This window comes from Oculina patagonica, chromosome 4 (genome assembly GCF_052425735.1).
Source record: "Oculina patagonica isolate OP01 chromosome 4, crgOcupat, whole genome shotgun sequence".
Classification (NCBI taxonomy): domain Eukaryota; kingdom Metazoa; phylum Cnidaria; class Anthozoa; order Scleractinia; family Oculinidae; genus Oculina; species Oculina patagonica.
The window spans coordinates 62,418,169-62,440,378 of NC_135761.1; the positions used below are offsets into that span (position 1 = coordinate 62,418,169).

A 22,210-nucleotide genomic window follows, 5' to 3' on the forward strand; every position below is an offset into this window, starting at 1 on the left:
TCAAAATGATTGTAACTGAATCAAACTGTGGAGTAACACAAAATTTGCGAGGAAAATCGAACGAGATTATAGCAATTGACATGAGAAATCAGTTAGACTTTTGAACCACAAAGTTATATTTCCAATACTTTTTTTCTGTTGATGTAATTCGTTTTGAACGTCCTGTTGAGATTTGTCGGCTTGTTTTCTATTTTTTCTCTAGGCTTGTTGCCCGAATTCCAAGCATTTTGCCCGAAAAATTTCGGCACTGGGGGGGCTGCAGCCCCCCTCGCCCCCCCGCCTCGTACGCCTATGTCAACTATCACCTCAAAAAAATCTTTTTATTGCGATGCATTAGTTGGAGGTAACGAAATCGTGAGCTCTGCATGGGTCGCACTCGTTTGCTGAAAAGAAAAGTAGAACACAGATTGAAAGACCAACTGTTTGGGATAAATAGCCACGAAAGTGACGTTTTATTTTAAAACAATGATTAAAGCCAATCACGTACATCTCTTCAGGAAAGGTGGGGGACAAAAATTCCGCCACGTTTATAAAAAACTTAAGACGAAAAGAAATGACAGTCCGCGGGACGGTGACTGGGGAGGCGGTGGGAATTTTTTCGATCTAGCGACAAGATAGTCGAACACAGGATGATGGCGATAGTAGGAAGGGGCGAATGTAAAAGATCACTAATCTTTTATACACGCCATAAACACGTAGTGTCTCCTGATTGGTCAGAGAACCATAAACCGCGGACTGTCAAGTAACAGGAAATGTCCCGCAATAAAATGACATTACAATTTCTCTATCTTCATCTTAATGTTTGTTATTGTTAAATACTTCTCATTTAGCTAGAGCAGTTTTCAATTGAGTATCGTAAAACCAAAACCAAAGTAATTACTCTGGCCAATTACAAAGGGCACAGACAATCCTGTGAACCAATCGAAACTCAAAGCAAATACATGTAGCTGGCACGAAGCGCGGGAAAATGTGCGCGAGCGAGTCACGATTGGTTTTGGTTTTAGTTCTGATTGGCTGAGAAAGTGGCGCGAGATTTTTAAGCCAATCACTAAGCGTAGCAATGCAAAACCAAAGCAAACGCAATTTACTTTCGACACTCAAGTGAAAACCGCTCTATCCAGTACTCTGTTTACTAATCACAGTTTATTGAAAAATAAAAACTACTCGGAGTTTTGTTAAAGGAGCTACCAAGTGCGTTCTTATAAATTATTCTTTTTGTTAACAGTCACCAACACAACAAAGTATGTAATAATAGCTGGTGCGTTTTGACAATATATATATAGGTTGGCGGACTAAGAAAAGAGTGCGGATCACAGCTTAGTATACGGGCCAACGATTTAGCGTTTGCTCTCTTCTCAGAGAATGATACCAGTTTTCTAAATGAAAAAATTCAGTTCACGTGTATGTATATAGGAGATGGATGAAACCATATTGTATACCACATATACTTCAGTTTTTTACAGTTTAAATATAACCTGTAAACTTTGTAAACACTTTGGGGTAATAAACACAGCAGTTGTGAAGTTGTAGTACTAGTTTTTCACTGTAAAATACCAGATTTATTCCTATTTCAGGCCATGTACCAATATTGATTCGTCTGCGCACGCGTGCCTCGTCAGCTCCGTTGCACGTGCTCCGAGTTAACTCTGGTAATAAAACACTCTAAAAATTCTCAACCATCCAGAATGTTGCTGCTGTTTTTGTTGTTGTTGTTGTTGTTGTTGTACGTCCAATTTTCAAAACCCGTTGGTCACCTGTTCCACCCATAAAAATAATTAAACCACCCAAGACACTGTAACTGTCTGGGGTGGTTAAAGGTAAAGTGTTTAAGCTAATCAAATGAACATTCATGTTGATTCACCTCAAAAAAGGATAAAAATGAGTACTTTATTGAATAAAGCCTTTTAAGAAACTGAGAAGTTAAATTTGAAGCATCCCATTTTACTTCTTTGCAAATTTTTTATAATGTATTTGAACTATTTTATGATTCCCTTTGCTTTTGTAAGATCTCGATTTATGTTTTTAAATATCTTTCATTTTATTTAACCCAAATTAAAACTATTATCTAAATTTTTAATTACAAATAAGCTTACTGTTTGGCTCAAGCAAACTGCCATTTTTTTTTAATATAACTTTGTTCTTTTGCATATAGAATATTAAAACTTTCTTTCGCAATATAACGTTTTACACACGTAACTCGAATTTATTTATTTTTATATTATTCTTATAAGTTGTGACGTAATCTTCGCCGCTAAGGTATATTCTATGTGTCGCTAGAAGCGACTAAGCTCTCCTACCTTGTCAAATTATTATACACGATAAACACGTTACAGTAAATAGACGTAAAATAGTTCCAAACTGCTTGAAATCATGCTGTAACAATAGCAAACGACACCATTTCATTTTCCCGTCAACTTTATTAAAAATTTTCGCTTTTATTTATCGCTCAAAAGTTTTCCGTTTAAAACCCATACAAACTCTTATATTGTAAAAGGCCGCCATTTTATTTTAATAAATGCAAATTTCGTGCTTGGGCCACCTGTGTTCTCAGACACGCTGTCTATCTGTGTCTGCTCGATTCAACATCTCTTCAGTAAAATATCGTTCATAGTTATTGTTGCTTATGCATAAGCTCTGCAATAGAAAAAAGAATAACAATTTCAGTATTTGTTAACGGAAAAATTGACAATTTATCGTGGGAGAAAAAGCCAACTCGTTGTTTCGTGACTAATCCAAACCTTGGCAAACCTTTCAACTAATTACTATTGCGGTTTGTTGCAAATGATTGGTCGCGAAACAATAAACATTGCAGAAATAATTTTAGGCGTCATGGTTCTACGGCTTTCGCTGTAATTTATTAATGAAATACTATCTGATATCATATCGTTAAACTATTGTAAACTATAAACGCCGATGCATGGAAAAGAAAACTGCGATACAAATTAAGTTTATTGATAAAGGCGTGAAACTCAAGATCGTGGCATATTGGCCAAGATTCCTTTTTGTGGACTTTTGGCACAAGACAAAGACAAGATTTCGCGAGCTGTCTTGGATCGAGCAACTGCACGTATGTTTGGACGCCAGCTTACTCAAATAACTTTGTAAGTTAAACAATCATTGAAATTTTCAGTAGAAACACGGCAAAAGTCCACTATAAATAACATGATCGACAACTTTGCAATCCAATGCCTTACCAAAACTGCACTGAGATGTGACCGGAGCAGTTTTCACCCTTTTTTTTTTAATAATGAAGCTTTTGCAGTGTGGCATGAATTTCTTACCAAGACTACAGGCGGCAAAATAATTATACAAAACGTGCTTTCCGGTGTTTCGAGAAAAAGAAAAGATGTCAAAAGTGTCAACGAATATCAACAATAAAGACACTTTTAATTATTCAAATAGTTAATGAAATACATGACTGGCATCTATCATATCGGTTAGCGCTCACAGTGCCAGGTGGCGGTTTATATAAGCGAGGAACAACATTTCGGTGTCTTCATGTTTTACTTCGTGCATGACAAGCGATGTCCATTCTTTGCAACGTACATTTTGAGATTTGTTTCACACAGCATAGTTCAGATCGTAACTTAATTACCTATCTTGGTATACAAGGATTTATCTTTTTTGTGTGAAGACGAGTGCTTTTTTTAGAAAAACGTTCGTATTGTAATAATTGTGTTTGTCTTAGTATTTATATAACTGCGAACAGCGATTTTAGAATTTCATCAAAAAAAATATTTTAAAATGTTTAACTAAATTATCTCTAATTCGGATAATGAAATTTAACCCCTGTTTCTTTCAGGTTTTGTGTAAAAAACCGAGAGCCTATAGATCAAAGATGTATGGAATGTTACTGGTAAGTGTTCAGTTCTACATGACTGAAAAATACGGAGAGGCGAAATGGGAAGAGATCAGAGAACGCGCTGGAATAAGTGATCATATGTTTGTCACGCATAAGCGATACAGTGAGAGCTTCATGAAGAAATTCGCTGATGCCGCAGAGAAAGTTCTTGGAGAAGAGACTGACATGGTCAGTGATGATTTCATGCAGTTTTTTGGAAGTGGTTTTGTTAAATTCTTCACTCATTACGGTTACGATCGTATTATCCGTGTAAGTGGAAGGCATCTCCGGGATTTCTTAATCGGAATTGACAGCCTACACGAGCACATGCGCTTTGGTTATCCAAAGATGTCATCACCAAGCTTTTTCTGTGAAGAGGAAACAAGTGCAGGTCTGACTCTGCACTATAATTCAAAACGAATGGGCTTCATGTACTACGTAATTGGACAAGTTAAAGAGATTGCGTCTTCTTTTTACAACTTGGAAGTGGACATCAAAATTCTCAGCAACGAAGTTACCAACACCTCTACTCACGTGGTGTATCGCCTCAATTTCAACAACGTCGCGCACAGACCTCCTGGGCCAGACTCGTTATCCATACAAGGCAAACGCGGTGTTAGTGTTGATGTATTTTTCAACATATTTCCTTTTAGTTTTGCCATATCCAACGACATGACGGTCAATATGGCGGGGCACGGAATCATATCCACCTTGGGAAATCGTATCATCGGTAATGACGTTAGAGAGTTGTTTACAATGCGGAGACCAAAAGCCGAGTTCACTTGGGAAACAGTAAGAGTTTTTTTATTTTTTAAAAATTTAAGAATGCATTCCATTGTTTTTATACAGTTATTCTTGGGAATCGAATTGTTCAAAAGATCGCAACGTCTTACGAAAGGATTTTAACCATAAATTTACGCAAAAAGGCATCCGCTCGATTTCTACGACATTTGTCCAAAAACGATCTTGCACTTGATTCTTTCTCACGTTTCTTTTTATGCCCTTTTAATCGATAAAATCTTAACTATGAAGTTTTCTAGAAATGTATGCACAAGTACTCGTTGAATATGTTTTAAGTTAAAGGGGCAAGGGAACCAGAGCTAACTTATAATTAGCATCAAAATGCCGGCTTACCTGACTTTAACTGCAGTGTCAATATTTTTGCTCCTGTTAAGTCCAAAACAAATTAAACAAAGCATTGTAAAACATAGTTAATGTTATAACTTCGGGATAGTTAGTTTCCTGGCATGTCGCTCAACAGAGAAAAACTATTTCAAATAAACATAACTTAGTTAAAAATCCATTTGGCAGGAGACATACCAGTTGGCTATTTACAAAGCGAGATCGAAGAGTTAAACTCGGAAGCACCGAAAACAAACCCAACTAGTTGTAAGGTAAAGGGCTAATACTCGAAATGCATCTCCGGATTCAGCACCTGCGCCCTAAACCACTTGGACAAAATACCTCCATTAAACTAATTTTATGCTTTCATTTTACCTTTAGTTTAAGACCAGACACGTGATCTTTGAGTTGGTCTGCTCGATTCCAACACTTCGTCGTCCGACAATGGCGAATTTTATGCTGCACCAGTCGTCTTTCAACTTAAAAGGCAATGGTGAGTGCCCTCTTTTTCTCTCCACTGATAATGATAACTACCACGAGTCTACGATGGCCAGTAAACCTAAACTCCATCTCAAGGGCATGATGAAGTACATTGGTTCATGGAACAAGATGCTGTACATTTGTTCACCACTGTAAGTTATCCTTAATTTTTATATCATCAAACTATCGACTGAAATGTCCGTATTCCATCCCCTAGCGCAATAGTTTTTCAAACTATTGGGACTTCGGGATCACTCTAGGTCAGGAGATACACCCACTAGAACTCACTACCCACTCCCCCCTCCCCCCACCCCTAAAAACAAACAAACAAACGAACAAACAAACAAAGACAAACGAACAAACAAACAAACAAAAAGAAAGAAAGAAAAAGCTAGGAAGCCAAATGGAGTGTTGATAGTCAAGACAAGACAAGACCGAAGAACAAGCCGCAATGCATTTTGCTTAACCTGATTAGCTTGGACCAAAAAAAATCAAGGTTAGGTGATCCTAGTTCGATTATATGAAAACATGGTCTGCAATGTTGAGAAATCATCCTTGACCTTAATGTAGTAAGGAAATGAATATTGTAACTTTAGAGCTCACAATTAGGATGGATGAGCAAGGACACCTACAAAGCGGCGTTTCTCGCCCATTCATTAACTGTTTACATCCTGTTTATTATTTGTACTTTTATTTTAGTTTAAAAAATCATATGTCGTGAGATTCTTTTACTTTGTTATAAACAGAATAGGAGGTGTAGAAGAAATGATTCGCATTGGCCTGTACATGAACGACTTGGGTCTGCATGATACGTCACATGAGATGGCGCTCTCTGGAATAAAACCGTTGCCCCAATTAGAGATGGCCAGAGACCACGTAAGTCTCGAAGAGTTGTACACAAGCTACACAAAGCTATTGAGTTTTCGTAGTTCATTTATGTGTGTAATGCTGTCAGACAACCAAGGCAATTATCCTTAACTTAAATAGAAAGAGGCGTCTGCAGGGAATCATGGTAGCTCAAAAACAAGTACAATATTTGCCAAAGTTTTTTTTTCATTTCATTTCATATTTTTATTTGTTTTCTGCACGTCATTTAAATTTGTCATGTATATTGTTTAACTTTTTACACTGGCATTTGTTTCTTACTGTTAATTAACGTTACATTGCGTTTACCACTGATTTTACTTCCATATATGCCTTGTATAGCAACATATTGCATCTTATTTTTTTATATAATACTTACAAAATATACAGCCATTTTAATTAACGTTGTCCGTCCCATGCTTAAAGACAAAACCGATAGGTAGTATGGGTCGAAGAAGAGAGCAACGGCACGTGCTCTGAATACTAAAAGATGTAATGACATGGCAAAAGGGGCAATTGGCTCGTTTTCTTTCTCTGCGTACATGTGGCAACAAGGTACTTTTAGCCACACTAAAGTTTAGAAGACTTTTCAAAACTCAAAGCTACTTGACAGTGAAAGAAAGCTACAGAAAAGGCCTCCTGAGAGGAAAAAAAATTCATGAATTCTTCACATGCAAAAATACAAACTTGTACATTTCCTATATAATCATGTTTTGTTTTTTCATCAAATTAGGAATTTGACAAAGGAAAGGCTTTGGAAGAGAACATGGAAAAATTGGCGCTTGAGAGGAAACGAAGCGAAGAGCTGCTTTACAGAATGATGCCAAAAGCAATCGCCGACAGATTGAAACTTGGAGGGAAAGCAGTGGAAACGTGTGAGGTATATTTGTTGAGTTGGAAGCAGCAACGTTCTATCACATTAAGAGAATGTCTCCTTTAGATCCACAAACTTAATTTGGCTCAGTAAATAGAATTCGCTCAAAATCCCTCCAGTAATTTCTTATTATAAGTAAGTAACAAATATGGAATTAGACTGGAGAAAAATTGTTTTCTTTATGAAATCTGGAGGAAAACCTTTTACACCTTCTGGTGGCCTCGATGGCCATTGGCCGGATTGTGAAATTTGGTAAAGTCCAACCATTCGCTCTAATACAAATACTGCAGCTACATCGCTTAAATACCGATATTTGTAAACAACAAGCCTTGGCCTTTTAAACTGGATGAACCGCATTGAAAAACTTTGATTATCAAGAAAGAGACGAGGATCTAAAGTTTGGCTATTTTGGATGTTAAAGGCCAGCTCAAATTTTCCTTAACTTTATGTAGTAAAATATCAAAAGTGGCTCGTACTCACAAGTTAAACTGCATATCAGCGGCAAGCTCCATCCTTCCGCTCTGAGAATATGTAAAAATATTTGGCCGTTCTCTACTCCTTCGGTTGTTGACAAGGGGCGAAACAAGTGCTACTCGGCGGATTTCGCCATGTTGTCATCATAACAATTCCAACCAACTTCAGTACCAACAAGCAGCTATTTCAAAAAGAAATAGTGTTTCGTTTCCAGATTGCGGAAGGGTGAGAATAGTGTCACGGAACACGTAAGGAGAGATGGGTTTGTGGTTTACTTTAATGTGGAGAAGGTGCTAGTGTATGTTGAATTTGACGAATTTATGCACGAGTGAAGAATGAAAAGAAGAACTTCAAATTCAGTAGTAACTTAAATTCCCATTTAACACCTACTGTCCGTTTTATGTAAAGGAGACATAAACAACGTCCTGCTGCAGTTTGGCTTTCAAGAGTTCAAGTAACACGTAAATATTTCTCTTTATAGAAATAGCATGTGTCTTTCTCTCCAAATTAAGTTAAGTGAAGGGAGCTTGCCTTTATCGTTTTTACTCATCCAGCGAAAATTAAAATGATTTTTTTTATTTCTGCAGAACTTTGAATGTTACATGAATGGAAAAATAACTTACAGAAAATATATTTATAAATTAAATATATTCCTATCAATGTGGGGAAACATCAAACCACAAGAGTAAAATGCAAGATCAGAGTAATGCAATTAATTTAAATGGTTTATTTTTGGAAACAAACAATCCTAAAATAAATCAGTTCCATAAATAAAGTGTTTTGTGACTACTGATCTCTGATAAAATGCAAAACAACACTTTAATCGTGGATGAAATTATTACCTTTTGACAAAAAGCTTAAGGTATATACTTCTCTGAGTTGATCACATGCTCAAATCAAATAAATGCCAAATTCAAGACAAACCAAAACCCTGGTCGACAAGAACAGAGATAAGCACACTGTTTCGAAGCCATTTCTTCAAAATCAAATGCCTGTTGTCACTTTACAAAGACACATAAACAACCAGGGCAAATTAATGTAAAAAGCTACCATACACAGATTTTTAACCGGGATTTTTAATTAAGCAAAATTCAAGTTTAAAGAAAGTTTTATGTTATATGTTATATATAGTCATACCAGGATTGTATTTTGCTCGATCCGCGCTGCACGCTCTTCCGGAAAACATAAAATTATCTCCACAGAATAACCAAGTTGCTTCTGTTGTCAGTGTAACAGCCTTACATTGGTAACACTATAATAACGATTTGCATTTTTGGCGATACTGTGGAGTTTCGATCAGACCGCGGTGGCTTTGAATAATCCAAACAATGTTTATATCATTAATTTAATCTCAGAAATCTGCTCCAGCAGTTGCAACGGTAGTTAATGTTGAGCGTTACATCAACTAAGGAGACGAATCTGACGAATTTAGTTCAACACGGCAGTTGCACACTTTGCTATACGATACTGTCCATACAAAATTTAAACTTTGAACAGAACTTGACTGTCTTCTTTTTCGTTCTCAACTTTCCGTGCACACTCGAATGTTTTTGCGACGCACGTGACACTGATCACGCAATTCCGGGTACATCCACGCGAGAACCCACGCAATTTTGCGTGTATTCGCGCTGTTTGTGACGTCGAAGATGCCGTGAATTTTCATGTACAAATAGAATAGGGCAATCTACCGCATTTATACATTCCTCTGTTACATGAAGTGAAATTAACTTTGTAACTCACCTGCAAATATGCACTTCTCTTTGTAGCGCACTTAAGCTCTACCTTGCGAGCAAATACGAGATACGCCAAGTCATCCCGTTTTTCTTTGCGCTTGCAAACACTGGTTGGTGGAAATTTACTTCCGTTTCAGAATAATATTAAACGCTACGAGAGCTTTCTCTAGTTTTCTTACAATACATCGCTTTAATCAAACTTAAAACCATTGCAGTCGTTAGATATTTCTGTTTGCAACGAATCTCAATATTTTTGGTCATGCTGAGGAATATATTTCTGATATTTGAAGAACATGTTTCTATGAAATTAATTGCCTTCGTCATACGTATTTACTTTGTGGGTATGACCGTTCTTGTGATTGGATAGCAGCCCCCCGTGCGAGCAAACACGTCAAGTCATCCCGTTTTTGTTTGCGTCTGCAAACACTGATTGGTGGAAATTAACTTCCGTTTCAGAAAATCGCTAGAATGTTTACCTACAAATTAAACGCTACGAGAGCTTTCTCTAGTTTTCTTACAATACATCGCTTTAATCAAACTTAAAACCATTGCATTCGTCAGATATCTCTGTTTGCAACGAATCTCAATATTTTTTGATCATACTGAGGAATATCTTTCCGATATTTGAAGAATATGTTTTTACGAAATTAATTGCCTTCGGTCAAACGTATTTACTTTGTGGTTACGACTGTTCTTCTGATTGGATAGTAGCCCCCACTGTGTAAATAGTTCACATCGAAGCCAAAATAATACCGTATCGTTTCTGAGGAAACGAAACAAAAAGAGGAGAATTTTGTTCGATCACTAGTACATTTATCTCGCAGCGAAGGAAGAAATCACCTTGCAATCCGCTTTTATCTGAACGGAAATTATCACGTCGAGATAGTCCATTTTACAGCAACTTTTACAGCAACATATCGATCTTCTACTGTCAGCCATCTTGGTTTTAACATCCGCTGACCAGTTTAGTCGGTCAGTATAAAACACCACGGACTTTGCCACGGACTGTGGACTGCGGACTGCGGACTGCGGACTACGGGCTGGGTATAAACACAAATGCGGACTCAAACTGCGGACTGGGTATAGAATACGGACTACGGTATAAAATGCAGACTGAGCATATAAAATACGTTTAAATGCAAACCACGGCTAGAAACAACGACTTTTTTTATCGACGGTTGTTGAAGGCGGCACGAAGAAAAGCACACAAACTGCTCGTCAAGATTCACAGCGAAATCAAAATTTATTTTTTCTTTCACGATAAATACAATTCCAGTGCCGTAGCAAGGGGAGGGGCCGGGGGGGGTCGTGCCCCCCCCCAGTTTTTTTCCTAAAAAGTAAAAACAGACCCGTATGAAATGTTGAAAATAAAATTTTATCTCCCAAAAGGTTTGAAACAATAACATTTGTACTTCTTTTCATTTTTTAACGTACGTAGGGTGAGGCACAACAATATTAAACAGCTAAAAAATAAACTAAACGAACTAAACTTTGGGAAGTTTTCAAAAAACGACCTGCCAATGAAGTCTACGTTTGTCTCTAAGGCAACTCTAAGGCAACGACAGTTTGATAACTACGAACTCACTATGATGACTCTGAAAAGTGAAACATTTGCTGGTTTCAAGATACAGAGACAGTCGGTTTTCTATTTTGTAATTGACGTTGCAAGTGTTGTACTCTCTTCAATGTGCATTGGTTTGCTGAGACAGTGTAGGAAGAAAATAATTCGCGATTTGCGTAAACCACAAATAGCTCTTGGAGAACGCTGGAAATAGCATTTCCAAGCCTCTAGATTTCAAAATTTTCTGGGGGGGGGGGGTGCATTCCCCCACACCCCCTAGCAGCTCGCGCCTCCGGCGCTCGCGTGCCCCCCAGTTATTTTACCCTTGCTACGACACTGCATTCTCTCAAAAATGCTCTGCTCGGTATCTGTGAAAGAAGAGGCTTACCTTAATTAACGCTCTCATCGTTCTTGAAATTTGACTGGTTCGCCTTCAAAACATTCGTCCGTTCCACTGGATGTTTTCTGAGAAATATACGGTGAGATTCCGAGAATTTACTTGCGAGCTTTCCGCCGCCATATTGGATTTGCGACATATACAAGTGCTTGGTTTTCAAAAGAAGACGCAATGCTCAATCTGCACTCTTTCAACTTGAATTTTTTCTCTGCGTCTAGAAAAATAACTACTTCGGATATCTATAGCGTCAATACGTGAGATAACTAAAAAAAATAAAAAATAAAAGAGAAGAAACCTTGAGGGAAATCACCAACGTGAAAAGCTACCTTTTACTGTCGAAAACGTATAGTCAGGTCGCTTAGCGCAAATGTTTGGAGAAATCGTTACATGGTTGATAAAAGCACCAAACTTTGCAGAATGATTCTTTAATGACTATTAAATAATTTTATCCGTGGCTCCACCTGAATTTTTTCTTGCAATTTGCAAAATTTGCTAAACGTTTTTTACCACGAACAAACTCTCAAGCACCGCTACCACGCCATTTTGAATTGATGCAATGACAGTTGGACAGAAGCAAATATTCCTCTACTCCGTAAATAATTTGCAGTTCTATGCTTAAATGTTGTAAAAATATATATAAATTGAAGACATTGTTGAAGGTTTCGCTAAAATTTCAATTTTTAGATGCAGTAATCTAAAATGTTTATTATGGTAATTATGCGCTTGTAGTTTGTGGCCGCCCAGGGAAGCGGAACATGCTTAAAGAAGCCTTGAAGAAACGAGATTACACAGAGGTCGCATAAGGTTTTGGTCAAGCTACGGCAGCTTCAATAATAAGAAAATACATTTTCAGCAACGAGGCATATAAATTTATGGATCGTTTCCAGAGAATAGTCAAGAAGCGTCGTTAACATCTAGCATCAAAACCGTTAATGTTCTTAATTTTCAATGGAGACGGTTTGAAAAAGAAAGATAAGCACGAGTCCAAAGCATGCCTTACCGTTGATCAGCCTATTGTCTACAACACATAGAAAAAAATCAAAGGAATCCGATACAGAAACAAGGCACTTTAGGGAGCGTGAACCGCCTCTGCCTGTCTACATTGACCTGAACATGCATAGATTGACGAGATGCAAGCGGATCATCCAGCATTTACACCAGCTGGAAATTTCTATTTCCTATGTCAGGGTCACACAGCTTGAAGAGTGCGAGCACTTTGACGAGGATGGAGTTGTATCCCTTGCCTGCGAAAGGTCTGTTCACTGTTGGTGTCTTAGACAGCTTTCAAAAAGCGGCTCTTTTCTTGTTACCGGCATCAGTCTCCTCCAGTTTCCAACTGAGAACCAACCAGGTATAAGTCAGACACAACCAGTTACGATTTCTCCATCTGTACCTAGAAAGCTCTCTGCCTTGTTCCACGCTTTGTCTGGTTGTAACATCACATCCAGATTTAGGGGAAAGGGCAGACTTGACAGGCATTTAAAGAGGAAACAGAAACACTTCCCTCTTTAGCCTCCCATGCGATTGAGTCCTTTGATGCCGACTGTGAGCACTTCCGAAAAACTGAACGGCTGGTTATTATCGTTTATGAAAAAGAGAGTTCGTCCTTGTTCCTTAACCAAACTAAGCTTGAACTTTTCTGTCTTAAAACGTTCATTGAGAAGATGCCACCGACGGACAATGCTTTGCTTTAACTCACAATAGACGGGCGTTCAACCTAGGACACTTGTACTGATACTGAGCAAAATATCCCTTCACCTTATAAACACCTTATCGAGTTTCACTCTCTTTATATTTTTCATGTTTTCTGTTAATTTTTGGATCAAGGGGGTGGCTAGCCACCCAATCTAACGCCACTAGATCCACCCATGTCTAGGATATTACAATTAATTTTTTCAAGCCTTAAACCGCCGCATTTTTTCTTTTGTCAGTAAAAAAGGACTGCGTGGGATGCTAGTTTTAGGGAATCTGGAAATCGCGTGCCTTTTTCTTCAATTTGCCTTATGGGTAATAAATATTTGATAAAGGCTAGGCCTGCACAAAATAGCGACGGACAGCCCCTGAAAAATCTAGTTGACCGCTTACGAAAGGGAACACTGCAGAACAACTTTTATGAATTTATGCAAATGAGCTCAAAACGTTTAGTTTTAAATTTCAAGGAAAATAAAAAAAAATCGGGTGGAGCCACGGATAAACTTGAAACAAGAATCGAAAAGAGGCTGCATGCAATACTCTCACAGTGCCTCTCTCCACCCAGGTGTATAAATGGGTACCGGCGAATTTACTGCTGGGGGGTAACCCTGCGGTGGACTAGTATCCCATCCAGGGGGAGTAGCAACACTCCTAGTTGCTTAATGCTACGGAAACCGGGATAAGCTCCGGCTGTATGGGCCACTTGGCTCGGACACAGACTGAAAACGGCAGCTCGATTTTGCGATTCAAAACTCCGGTTCCAAACTCGAATGTTGAGAGGATTATCGTCTGGCTTCACGTGGCAGACACGTACGAATTTTGCCGAATTTTGCTTGTTTTCGCTACACTAACACACGGTTTGTTTTAACGTTTCGCCATTCGCTTATTCAACACCCCTCGGACTTCTGTAATACCAAAAAAGAGGTACGAAATTTCAAGTACTGAAGAAGTTAAAAAATTCTACTGGCAACCCGGTTTTCATTGTCATGCAAATTAGGGTTGTTTGTCAAACTCCCACGTGCCTGCCGCTTGAGGCTGGCCAGATATGCAGTTGAATAACGATAACTAACTCGAACCTTCAAAGGAGATCGAAAAACGTTTTAGATATTGGGAGTTCGAGTTAGCAAGGGTACTAAATTATTAGGGAAAAACACCTGGAGGATCGGAGAAAGTTCGAGTTTAGCAGGAGGTTCGAGTTATCTGTAATGAAATCGACAACATTATATTAAGTTTTGAGTCGAGTCTCCACTGCAACTCCGATCCAAGAATCAAAGACTAAAGCGAATGAAACAAACACAAATTTTAAGTTCCTCACAATTGGAGGGATTTTAATGTGTTTTGACAGTACTTTGCTGTAATCTACGAGCAGGCTTTCTGTAGGAAAAAGGCTAACTTTATCGAGCTAGGCGAGAAGGTGAGACAACTTTGATGCTCAGTTTATTCAGCCTTGCTTCTAGTTATTTTTAACATCAGGTCACGTTTGGCAGCATTTTGCATGCTTAGTCTGCATTTTATACCGTAGTCCGTGTTTTATACCCAGTCCGTAGTCCGTAGTCCGTAGTCCGCAGTCCGTGTTTTATACTGACCGACTAAACTGGTCAGCGGATGTTAAAACCAAGATGGCTGACAGTAGAAGATCGATATGTTGCTGTAAAAGTTGCTGTAAAATGGACTATCTCGACGTGATAATTTCCGTTCAGATAAAAGCGGATTGCAAGGTGATTTTTTCGTTCACTGCGAGATAAATGTACTAGTGATTTAACAAAATTCTCGTCTTTTTGGTACTGAAGTTGGTTCGAATTCAGCGAATTGTTAAGATGACAACATGACGAAATCCGCCGAGTAGCACTTGTTTCGCCCCTTGTCAACAACCGAAGGAGTAGACAACGGCCAAATATTTTTACATATTCTCAGAGCGGAAGGATGGAGCTTTCCGCTGATATGCAGTTTAACTTGTGAGTACGAGCCACTTTTGATATTTTACTACATAAAGTTAAGGGAAATTTGAGCTGGCCTTTAACATCCAAAATAGCCAAACTTTAGATCCTCGTCTCTTCCTTGATAAGCAAAGTTGTTCAATGCGGTTCATCCAGTTTAAAAGGCCAAGGCTTGATGTTCACAAGTATCGGTATTTAAGCGATGTAGCTGCAATATTTGTATTAGGGCGAATGGTTGGACTTTACCAAATTTCACGATCCGGCCAATGGCCATCAAGGCCACCAGAAGGTGTAAAAGGTTTTCATCCAGATTTCATAAAGAAAACAATTTTTCTCCAGTCTAATTCCATATTTGTTACTTACTTATAATAAGAAATTACTGGAGGGATTTTGAGCGAATTCTATTTACTGAGCCAAATTAAGTTTGTGGATCTAAAGGAGACATTCTCTTAAATGCGGATTTTAAGCACCTCGATTTTATTCTGCCTCCCTGTTATTTTCTCTGTTCTGTTTCGTAAAGTGACTTCCCCGCTACCCTACCCCCCTCCCCCCCGCCTTCCCTGGCATTTATGTTCACACAGGTTAAACTCAATTTTGTCGGTCGTGTATAATAATCGTGATGATGAAGCTAAAAACGACACTGCCCACGATGACGGTAAAGATTTTGACCAAATTATATGAAGCATTATACAAAAGCTCTAAGACGCTTTACCATTCTTGTGATATTTATAGTCGAGTTTCTTTAATACGAACAAAAAAGTGGCAGAATTGTTAGTCTTTGTTATGGAGGCGTTTATATTACTGATGGAAACATTAATGCTAACATTAATTCATTTTAATTTTTCATTATTAGTCAAGCAAACAATCAAACCAAACTATAGCCTTTTATCGCAAATTCGTCTAAAGAACTGGTCTGTTTCGTCTTCTTTTACCGCCACGTTATTGAATATCTATGTAAGTAAGGTAGGTAAGGTCTGCGTTGGAGCCTAGTGGCCATCAGGCCGGAGCTTATCCTGCTTTCAGAAGCATGAAGCGACTGGGAGTATTTCTACTCGCTCTATAGATGGGATGCTAGTCCGTCGCAGGGTTACTCCCCAGCATTAAATTCGCCGGTACCCATCTGGTACCCGCCGGTACCCAGCATTAAATTCGCCGGTACCACCTGGATTAAGGGAGGCACTCTGAGAGTAAAGTGTCTTGCCAAAGAACACAACACAGTGACCCCGGGCAGGACTCGAACCCGGACCGCTCAATCAGAAGTCTAGTGCACTAACCGTTAGGCCACTGCGACTTCCGAATATCTATTTAGAACCTTTTTATTTCATTTTCAAAGATATCGAGTCAGTCACTTAGCCATAACCAACATTGTTATTTCAGTGCTTCGAGAACGTCACAGTCATGTTCAGCTACTTGGATAGCTTTGTCACAGTTTGTTCTCAAGTGGACGCCATGGAAGTTGTTAACCTTGTCAATAATATGTTCATTGCATTCGACAAGTTGACTGAGCTGCATGATGTTTATAAGGTAATGATATTAATATAATGAATTTGTTAACGGATCAATGACAAACATGAGTGAAACAATGTGTGAATACTCGACCCTTCAAAACCTTCAAGAGCAATCAAAAAAGTTCGACAAGTTGACTGAGCTGCATGATGTTTATAAGGTAACGATATGAAATTAAAATAGAAATAAACTTATTAACGGATCAGTAAAAAACATGAGTGAAATAATGATTGTGTGAATACAATTGAAGCCCGATAACTCGAACCTTCAAGAGCATTAAAAAAAGCTAAAAAAAAAAGTTCGAGGTATTGGGTGCTTCGAGTTATCGAGGGTATTCTTTTAGTTATCGTGTGTTTCGAGTTATCTAGGGTAAAATTAGTAAGAGAATGGCCAAGAAGGGAAATTAAAAAGGTTCGAGCTACAGGGACGTTTGAGTTGTCGAGGGTTCGAGTTATCGGAATTCAACTGCATGTAAGTGAATCTGGCGATTTGTCGGAAGGGTTGTCGAGGGTTTCGAGTTGTCGAGGATTCGAGTTATCGGGATTCAACTGTAAGTGAATCTGGTGAGGTGTGAAGTGGACTTGTGAGGTGAAGGAGTGAATGTGTCGTAGACTGTTCACGGTAAATTATAGCCATTTTGAAGTTTATCGTGAACGAATCATTGGCACACTAAAATTGTTCGACAAATTTGAAATGCCAATTACAAATTGCGACAAAAATAAAATAGGACTAGTTTAAAATGATTTAAGATTGTCGTAAAATGGGGAACATGAAATTTTTCTCTACTTAAAAATGGAAATAATTAATCACGATTGTGTGATATAGTTTGAAACCTTAGGGGACGCAATGTACATGACGGTCAGCGGTGCTCCAGTGAAGAAGGCTCGTCATGCTGAACCAATCTCGGCAATGGCACTGGACATGTTGGAAGCTGTTAAACTCCTAAAGAACCCTGCCACTAAGAAGCCAATGACAGTGAGTATTGGTAAGCTATGACTTTATTCATGTAGTTAGGGGAGACTGTTTATATTAATCACAATACCGTCTTTTCTCGATTAAAAGCTGGGTGCCAAGTAAAGGCAGGCTCTAATGTGGACTTGTAAATCAGCCCTCGATTATTTATTCCAGGTATAGGTAGCTCTATAGGCCAGTTGGCTAGATCAAAAGTAATGCAAACACCCATGTTTAATGAATGTCGGCCTAAAATAAATAACAAAATTTAAACAAACGTTGGTCCACCAGGACGAGCCAAGTCTCAAATAAACAATGGGGACGTTTAATCGAGAAAAAACGTTACCCTCGTAGTTGACTTTAAAAGCCAATGAAAACCCTATCAAGAGGGTTAAGCTGGTAGCTTGCTCCTGATTGGTTAAGGCGACACATTCTGCAATCTGATTGGTTAGATCAGCGTTTTCTCGGAAGGTGGTTAAAAAATGTTGATTTCAAATATAACTGCTATAATATTGCTTTTCAGGAGTCTTTTGCATCAATAATAATAATAATAATAATATTTTTTATTCAGCTCAAATTAAAGTTTAAAGTTTTGTTCGTATTCTTAATAAAATAGAAATAAGGTATTACAGGAATTTGTAGTGAATTAAGTATTGAGCTTGGGAGCTAAATCAACATGGTGCAAGTAAAGTTGATTCATCCGGCTTATGGTAATACGTTGCCCTTTTGTAAAGAAAGCATTCTCCTCCAAACAAACAAGAACAATACTGTATTGCATGTAAATTGTATCCAAAAGTAACTCATTTTTCGTCCTTCCAAGTTTTGTTTGCGTCAGGGAATAGAAGCCTAGCGCAACGACTCAAATAGCGAATGTAACGAGCAGAATTTACTGGACGCTTTAACGACATTAAAATGTTAACTTTGAGTTTCTCTACATGTTCTTAAACAGGTATGCACTCTGGTTCCGTGGCAGCGGGTTTAGTTGGTGAAAAGACACCTCAGTACTGCCTATTTGGAGACACGGTGAACATTGCTTCACGACTTAGAACCACTGCCTTGGTAAGCTGCACGAAAGTGTTTGCATTATCCGTTTATGATGGCAGTTTGTATTAGCTGTGCTTAGGGAAACTTCTTGTTCAACGCTATGCTGGGGCATCATACTGCATGGAGGGTCTGCAGGGAGGAGTACGTCCGGCGTCCTATGCTAGCCAATGGCCTTGTGTTGAGCAATTGACTAGACATCCCCCCACACAAAAATATAAATCAGTACTGGCATCGTAGTGTTAGGAAAACTTTGCAACATTCTGGGGGTATACTTGCAATGGACTAACACCCTATCCTGGTGGAAGTGGCAAATCTCCTTTTCAATTTATCTAACAGAAATGGGAGTCAGGCGTAGACCGGTGCCACTGGACTTGAAAAAATGTTCGCCTTACTATTAATTAATTATATACTTATTCGTTCATGTTGTTTTATACCTTTCAGCCAATGAGAGTCCATATCAGCGAAGCAACCAAAAAATGCTTGGAAAACACAGAATTTCGAACTGAATTCCGAGGCATGGTGGAACTGAAGGTAGCTATAAAATAATTCCATTTTGTTATTATTATTTTGTTTAAATTTGTGTGCCAACTTTCTAGAGTTGGAAGAACTTAAGTGGTTTGTACTGCTGGTAATGCATTCGAAATGCATTGAGCAAAGTCACAGTCAATGTAGCGCTGTTTTTTTCTTACGCGATGTTAATAAGAAATGTGACTGTTAACATGATATTTTTTGGTGGCCTGTTCTGTGTTCAAATTTCTACTCCCTACCCAAATTTTCTGGTACTAAGTCATCATGCAGTTGATTTTGTACACTGCTCCTTGTCCGTCGCTTGTTTCTTGTTATCATTCGTTAATAATAATATATTCTTTTATTTTCTTTGTTCTTCTCAAAAGGGTAAAGGGAAGACTAAAACTTACTGGATGACTGGAAAAAAGAAGTCCTCTAAATAAAATCCCTGCTACTTTTCTGTTACTAGCCTGTGAGCACGCTCGCCTTTGGGTCACGCGCATGAGTGAAAGACAGGCAATAATAGATGGGATATTTGCAATGTGTAGCTATTTTAACACCTCACTTTTCCAGTTTACTTACAACTTTGTACATTTTTGATAAAAAACAAGCACAAATGCACAAACAAACTCATATCACACAAATGCAAAAATAAATTAATTCAATAACGAGGTACCTTTTTTAAGATGACGAGGATTCCTGGCATTCATGAACTATTTATTCAAAATTGATGTTATGTATATGAAATGATTCATTTTATCACTCTCTTATTCAAAATTGTTGTAAATATGGTAGAAACACCTTGAGTTTATATACCTGTAAAAAGAATGGGGAACATGGAGCGGGAGGGGGGGTGGTTGGAGGAATGAAATGGGGGGGGGCAAAGATGTCGCAAGAAAATTCCCCTGTGATTAATTATTAATTATTACGCAGGCTATCGTTTTTTTGTCAAAAAGATCTAACTAAGTTTGCTTGATAAGTAGTACAGGTCGTTACTTTGAGTAAGGGTTAGTTTTGAATACGTGCACTGCCATATGAAAGGGACGCGCATGCTCCTCGTCTAGCCAAGGGGTGTAAATAGAGGACTTTTGTCTTACTTTGGGTTTTCAGGACAGAACGCCAATATTTTTAGCCGTCAAGCGTTTGTCAAGGAATGAAAACACCTTCGCATCATACTGTTTAGGGGTCCAAAAAGGCTCGTTTCTCCTTCAATGGTTTAAAACGTAATTTTAATTTTTTGATGAGCAACCCCGTCCCTTTCATATTTCTTGGTGTGCCCCCCTCCCCCACAGAAGGGAGGCACTTCATTGGAACGTAGCCACCTTCATTTAATTCACACCAATAAGTATTAGTAGAATTATTTTAGTATACTAATGCAAAAGCGACAATCTGATTGGTTGAGCTACTCGTATACTATCAACCGTTATTATACGAGTTCGCGTGAGCTCGGAATGTGTAAAGATAAGTTATACTATATAATGCAGAAATAATTGGAAATAGTTCAATTGGAGGTACTTTAGTGAGAATCCACTAAAACAATTGGATTATGAGCTCAAACTTTCTATGAGACAAACAATCTTATTGCTAAATACTTCTCATTTAGCTATCCTGTACTCTATTTACACCAGCTAAACTCGGTTTATTGAAAACTGAAAACTACTAGGAGATTTGTTGAAGGAGTTACCAAGTGCATTCTTAACGAGTGCTCCATTCGGAGAGTGTAGTGTTTGAAATACATGTAGCAACCAAGATTGACACCTCTATAAAGCCGAAGCGGTTACTGTTAAGACCATAAATAAATGCAACATAACATTGTCCTCCCTTGGACACGACGATAAGCATCACGTTTTTACTTATCACATTGCAGTACTGTTGATGACAATTAAATTTACATCGTCATTTATTTCGCAATGTAGTGATTTCAGTTTAATTTTCGTTATAATCACAATATGCGAAGTTTTCGCTTATTTCCCTCCTCCGGCCATTTGACCGGTTCAGTAAACTCATGCTGACTACAGACCGTCCGAAAATCCAAAAGCAAAACAATGTCACGGACAAGAAATCACAATGAAAATCGAAAAGATGGGCAATACAATAACTATTTCTGTGCAGTTGAATAACGATAGTTCACAAACCTCTCAAAGTAGACTTGGAAATTTTCGGCCCAAAATCCTTCCAACTGACGAAACCAAACCTATATAACCGTTCGTTAGTTCACAGTGAAGCCACAGTTTCCACGTTAAAAAACAAAAAAACACGGTAATTGTCGTAAATGTTTTGCTTTTTTCAACAGATGGAATCAGCAGTGAAAGTATTGTTTTTTTTTTTTCACTGTGAAGATTTCACACGGCTTTCGTGCTCTTGTTATAATGTCTCACGGTCTGAAAAGTTTCTTCTCAGGAAATACTCCACTCTCAAACAAAATTTCCATTCATGGAAGGAAATACTTCAGAAATGTTCAATTTGCGTGACGGATTGTCGGTGTCGGGAAAAGGTCATGTTGCTTTAGATTAATTAAATTGCCCGTGGTATTAAAATTTAGAAAAAACAATTCTACAAATCTCTTTATAAATCATTTAGAAACTTTCGCTTTCATGCTTGACAAATCGAAGAAACTTTACTTGCCAACTCGAAGTTTTTGACATGTATTTGCTGTTTCTTTAGAGGCAAAAGACAAGAAATTCTTGCAATTTATACCTGGAAACGCATATAATTACATACGATCTTTTAAAAGTAGCCCGAGGATTTTGTGACACTCCGGCTGCAACGCATGCTATTTAAAAGCCGATCTTTTGAAATGAATGGCACGCTTGTTCTACTTCAGTGTACATTAGTCCACACCTAGCGTTATCCCGGTAGCACTTTCACCTCACCCACAACCACTGCATAAGTGTAGTTCAAACACTACGCTAAAAATGGTTCTTTTTGTTAACAGTCATCAGCACAGCAAATAACACAACAGAAGCTGGTGCGTTTTGTCAATATCTGGCGGAAAGAAAAAAGTGCAGATCGCAGCTTACATGGGCCAACGGTTTAGCGTTTGCTCATTTGTCAGAGAATGATACCAGTTTTCTAAATACAGTTCACGTGTATGTATATAAGCAGAAGCTTGATAAGCTTCTGATATAAGGGATGGATGAAACCATATTGTATACCATATATACTTCAGTTTTTTACAGTTTAAATATAACCTGTAAACTTTGTAAACACTTTGGGGTAATAAACAC

At 38.2% G+C, this 22,210-nt stretch overlaps 1 protein-coding gene across 5 annotated transcripts; it reads left to right on the plus strand.

The window, feature by feature from the left end:
- Positions 1-2,943: 2,943 nt before the first annotated feature.
- Positions 2,944-22,210, plus strand: LOC144647741 (soluble guanylate cyclase 88E-like). Of its 5 annotated transcripts, none has more exons than XM_078507418.1 (10): positions 2,944-3,101; positions 3,803-4,633; positions 5,345-5,595; positions 6,190-6,319; positions 7,041-7,187; positions 16,353-16,499; positions 17,307-17,466; positions 18,382-18,491; positions 18,918-19,007; positions 19,370-22,210. In XM_078507418.1, exons 2-10 carry the CDS (start codon positions 3,839-3,841, stop codon positions 19,424-19,426), a joined length of 1,887 nt encoding a protein of 628 aa, XP_078363544.1. In that variant the 5' UTR covers positions 2,944-3,101; positions 3,803-3,838; the 3' UTR covers positions 19,427-22,210. The 5 variants fall into 5 exon arrangements, 3 of the variants coding, with proteins under 3 accessions (XP_078363544.1, XP_078363543.1, XP_078363542.1); XM_078507417.1 differs by lacking the exon at positions 2,944-3,101 and adding an exon at positions 3,479-3,657; XM_078507416.1 differs by lacking the exon at positions 2,944-3,101 and having other exon boundaries at positions 3,479-4,633.

Bases quoted from the DNA above. Each gene is read 5' to 3' on its own strand.
- LOC144647741 (XM_078507416.1), top strand. From the start codon at position 3,776: ATGAAATTTAACCCCTGTTTCTTTCAGGTTTTGTGTAAAAAACCGAGA. The intron at 16,500-17,306 runs GTAATGATATTA...TGTGTGATATAG, and splicing joins AGCTGCATGATGTTTATAAG to TTTGAAACCTTAGGGGACGC. The intron at 17,467-18,381 runs GTAAGCTATGAC...GTTCTTAAACAG, and splicing joins GCCAATGACAGTGAGTATTG to GTATGCACTCTGGTTCCGTG.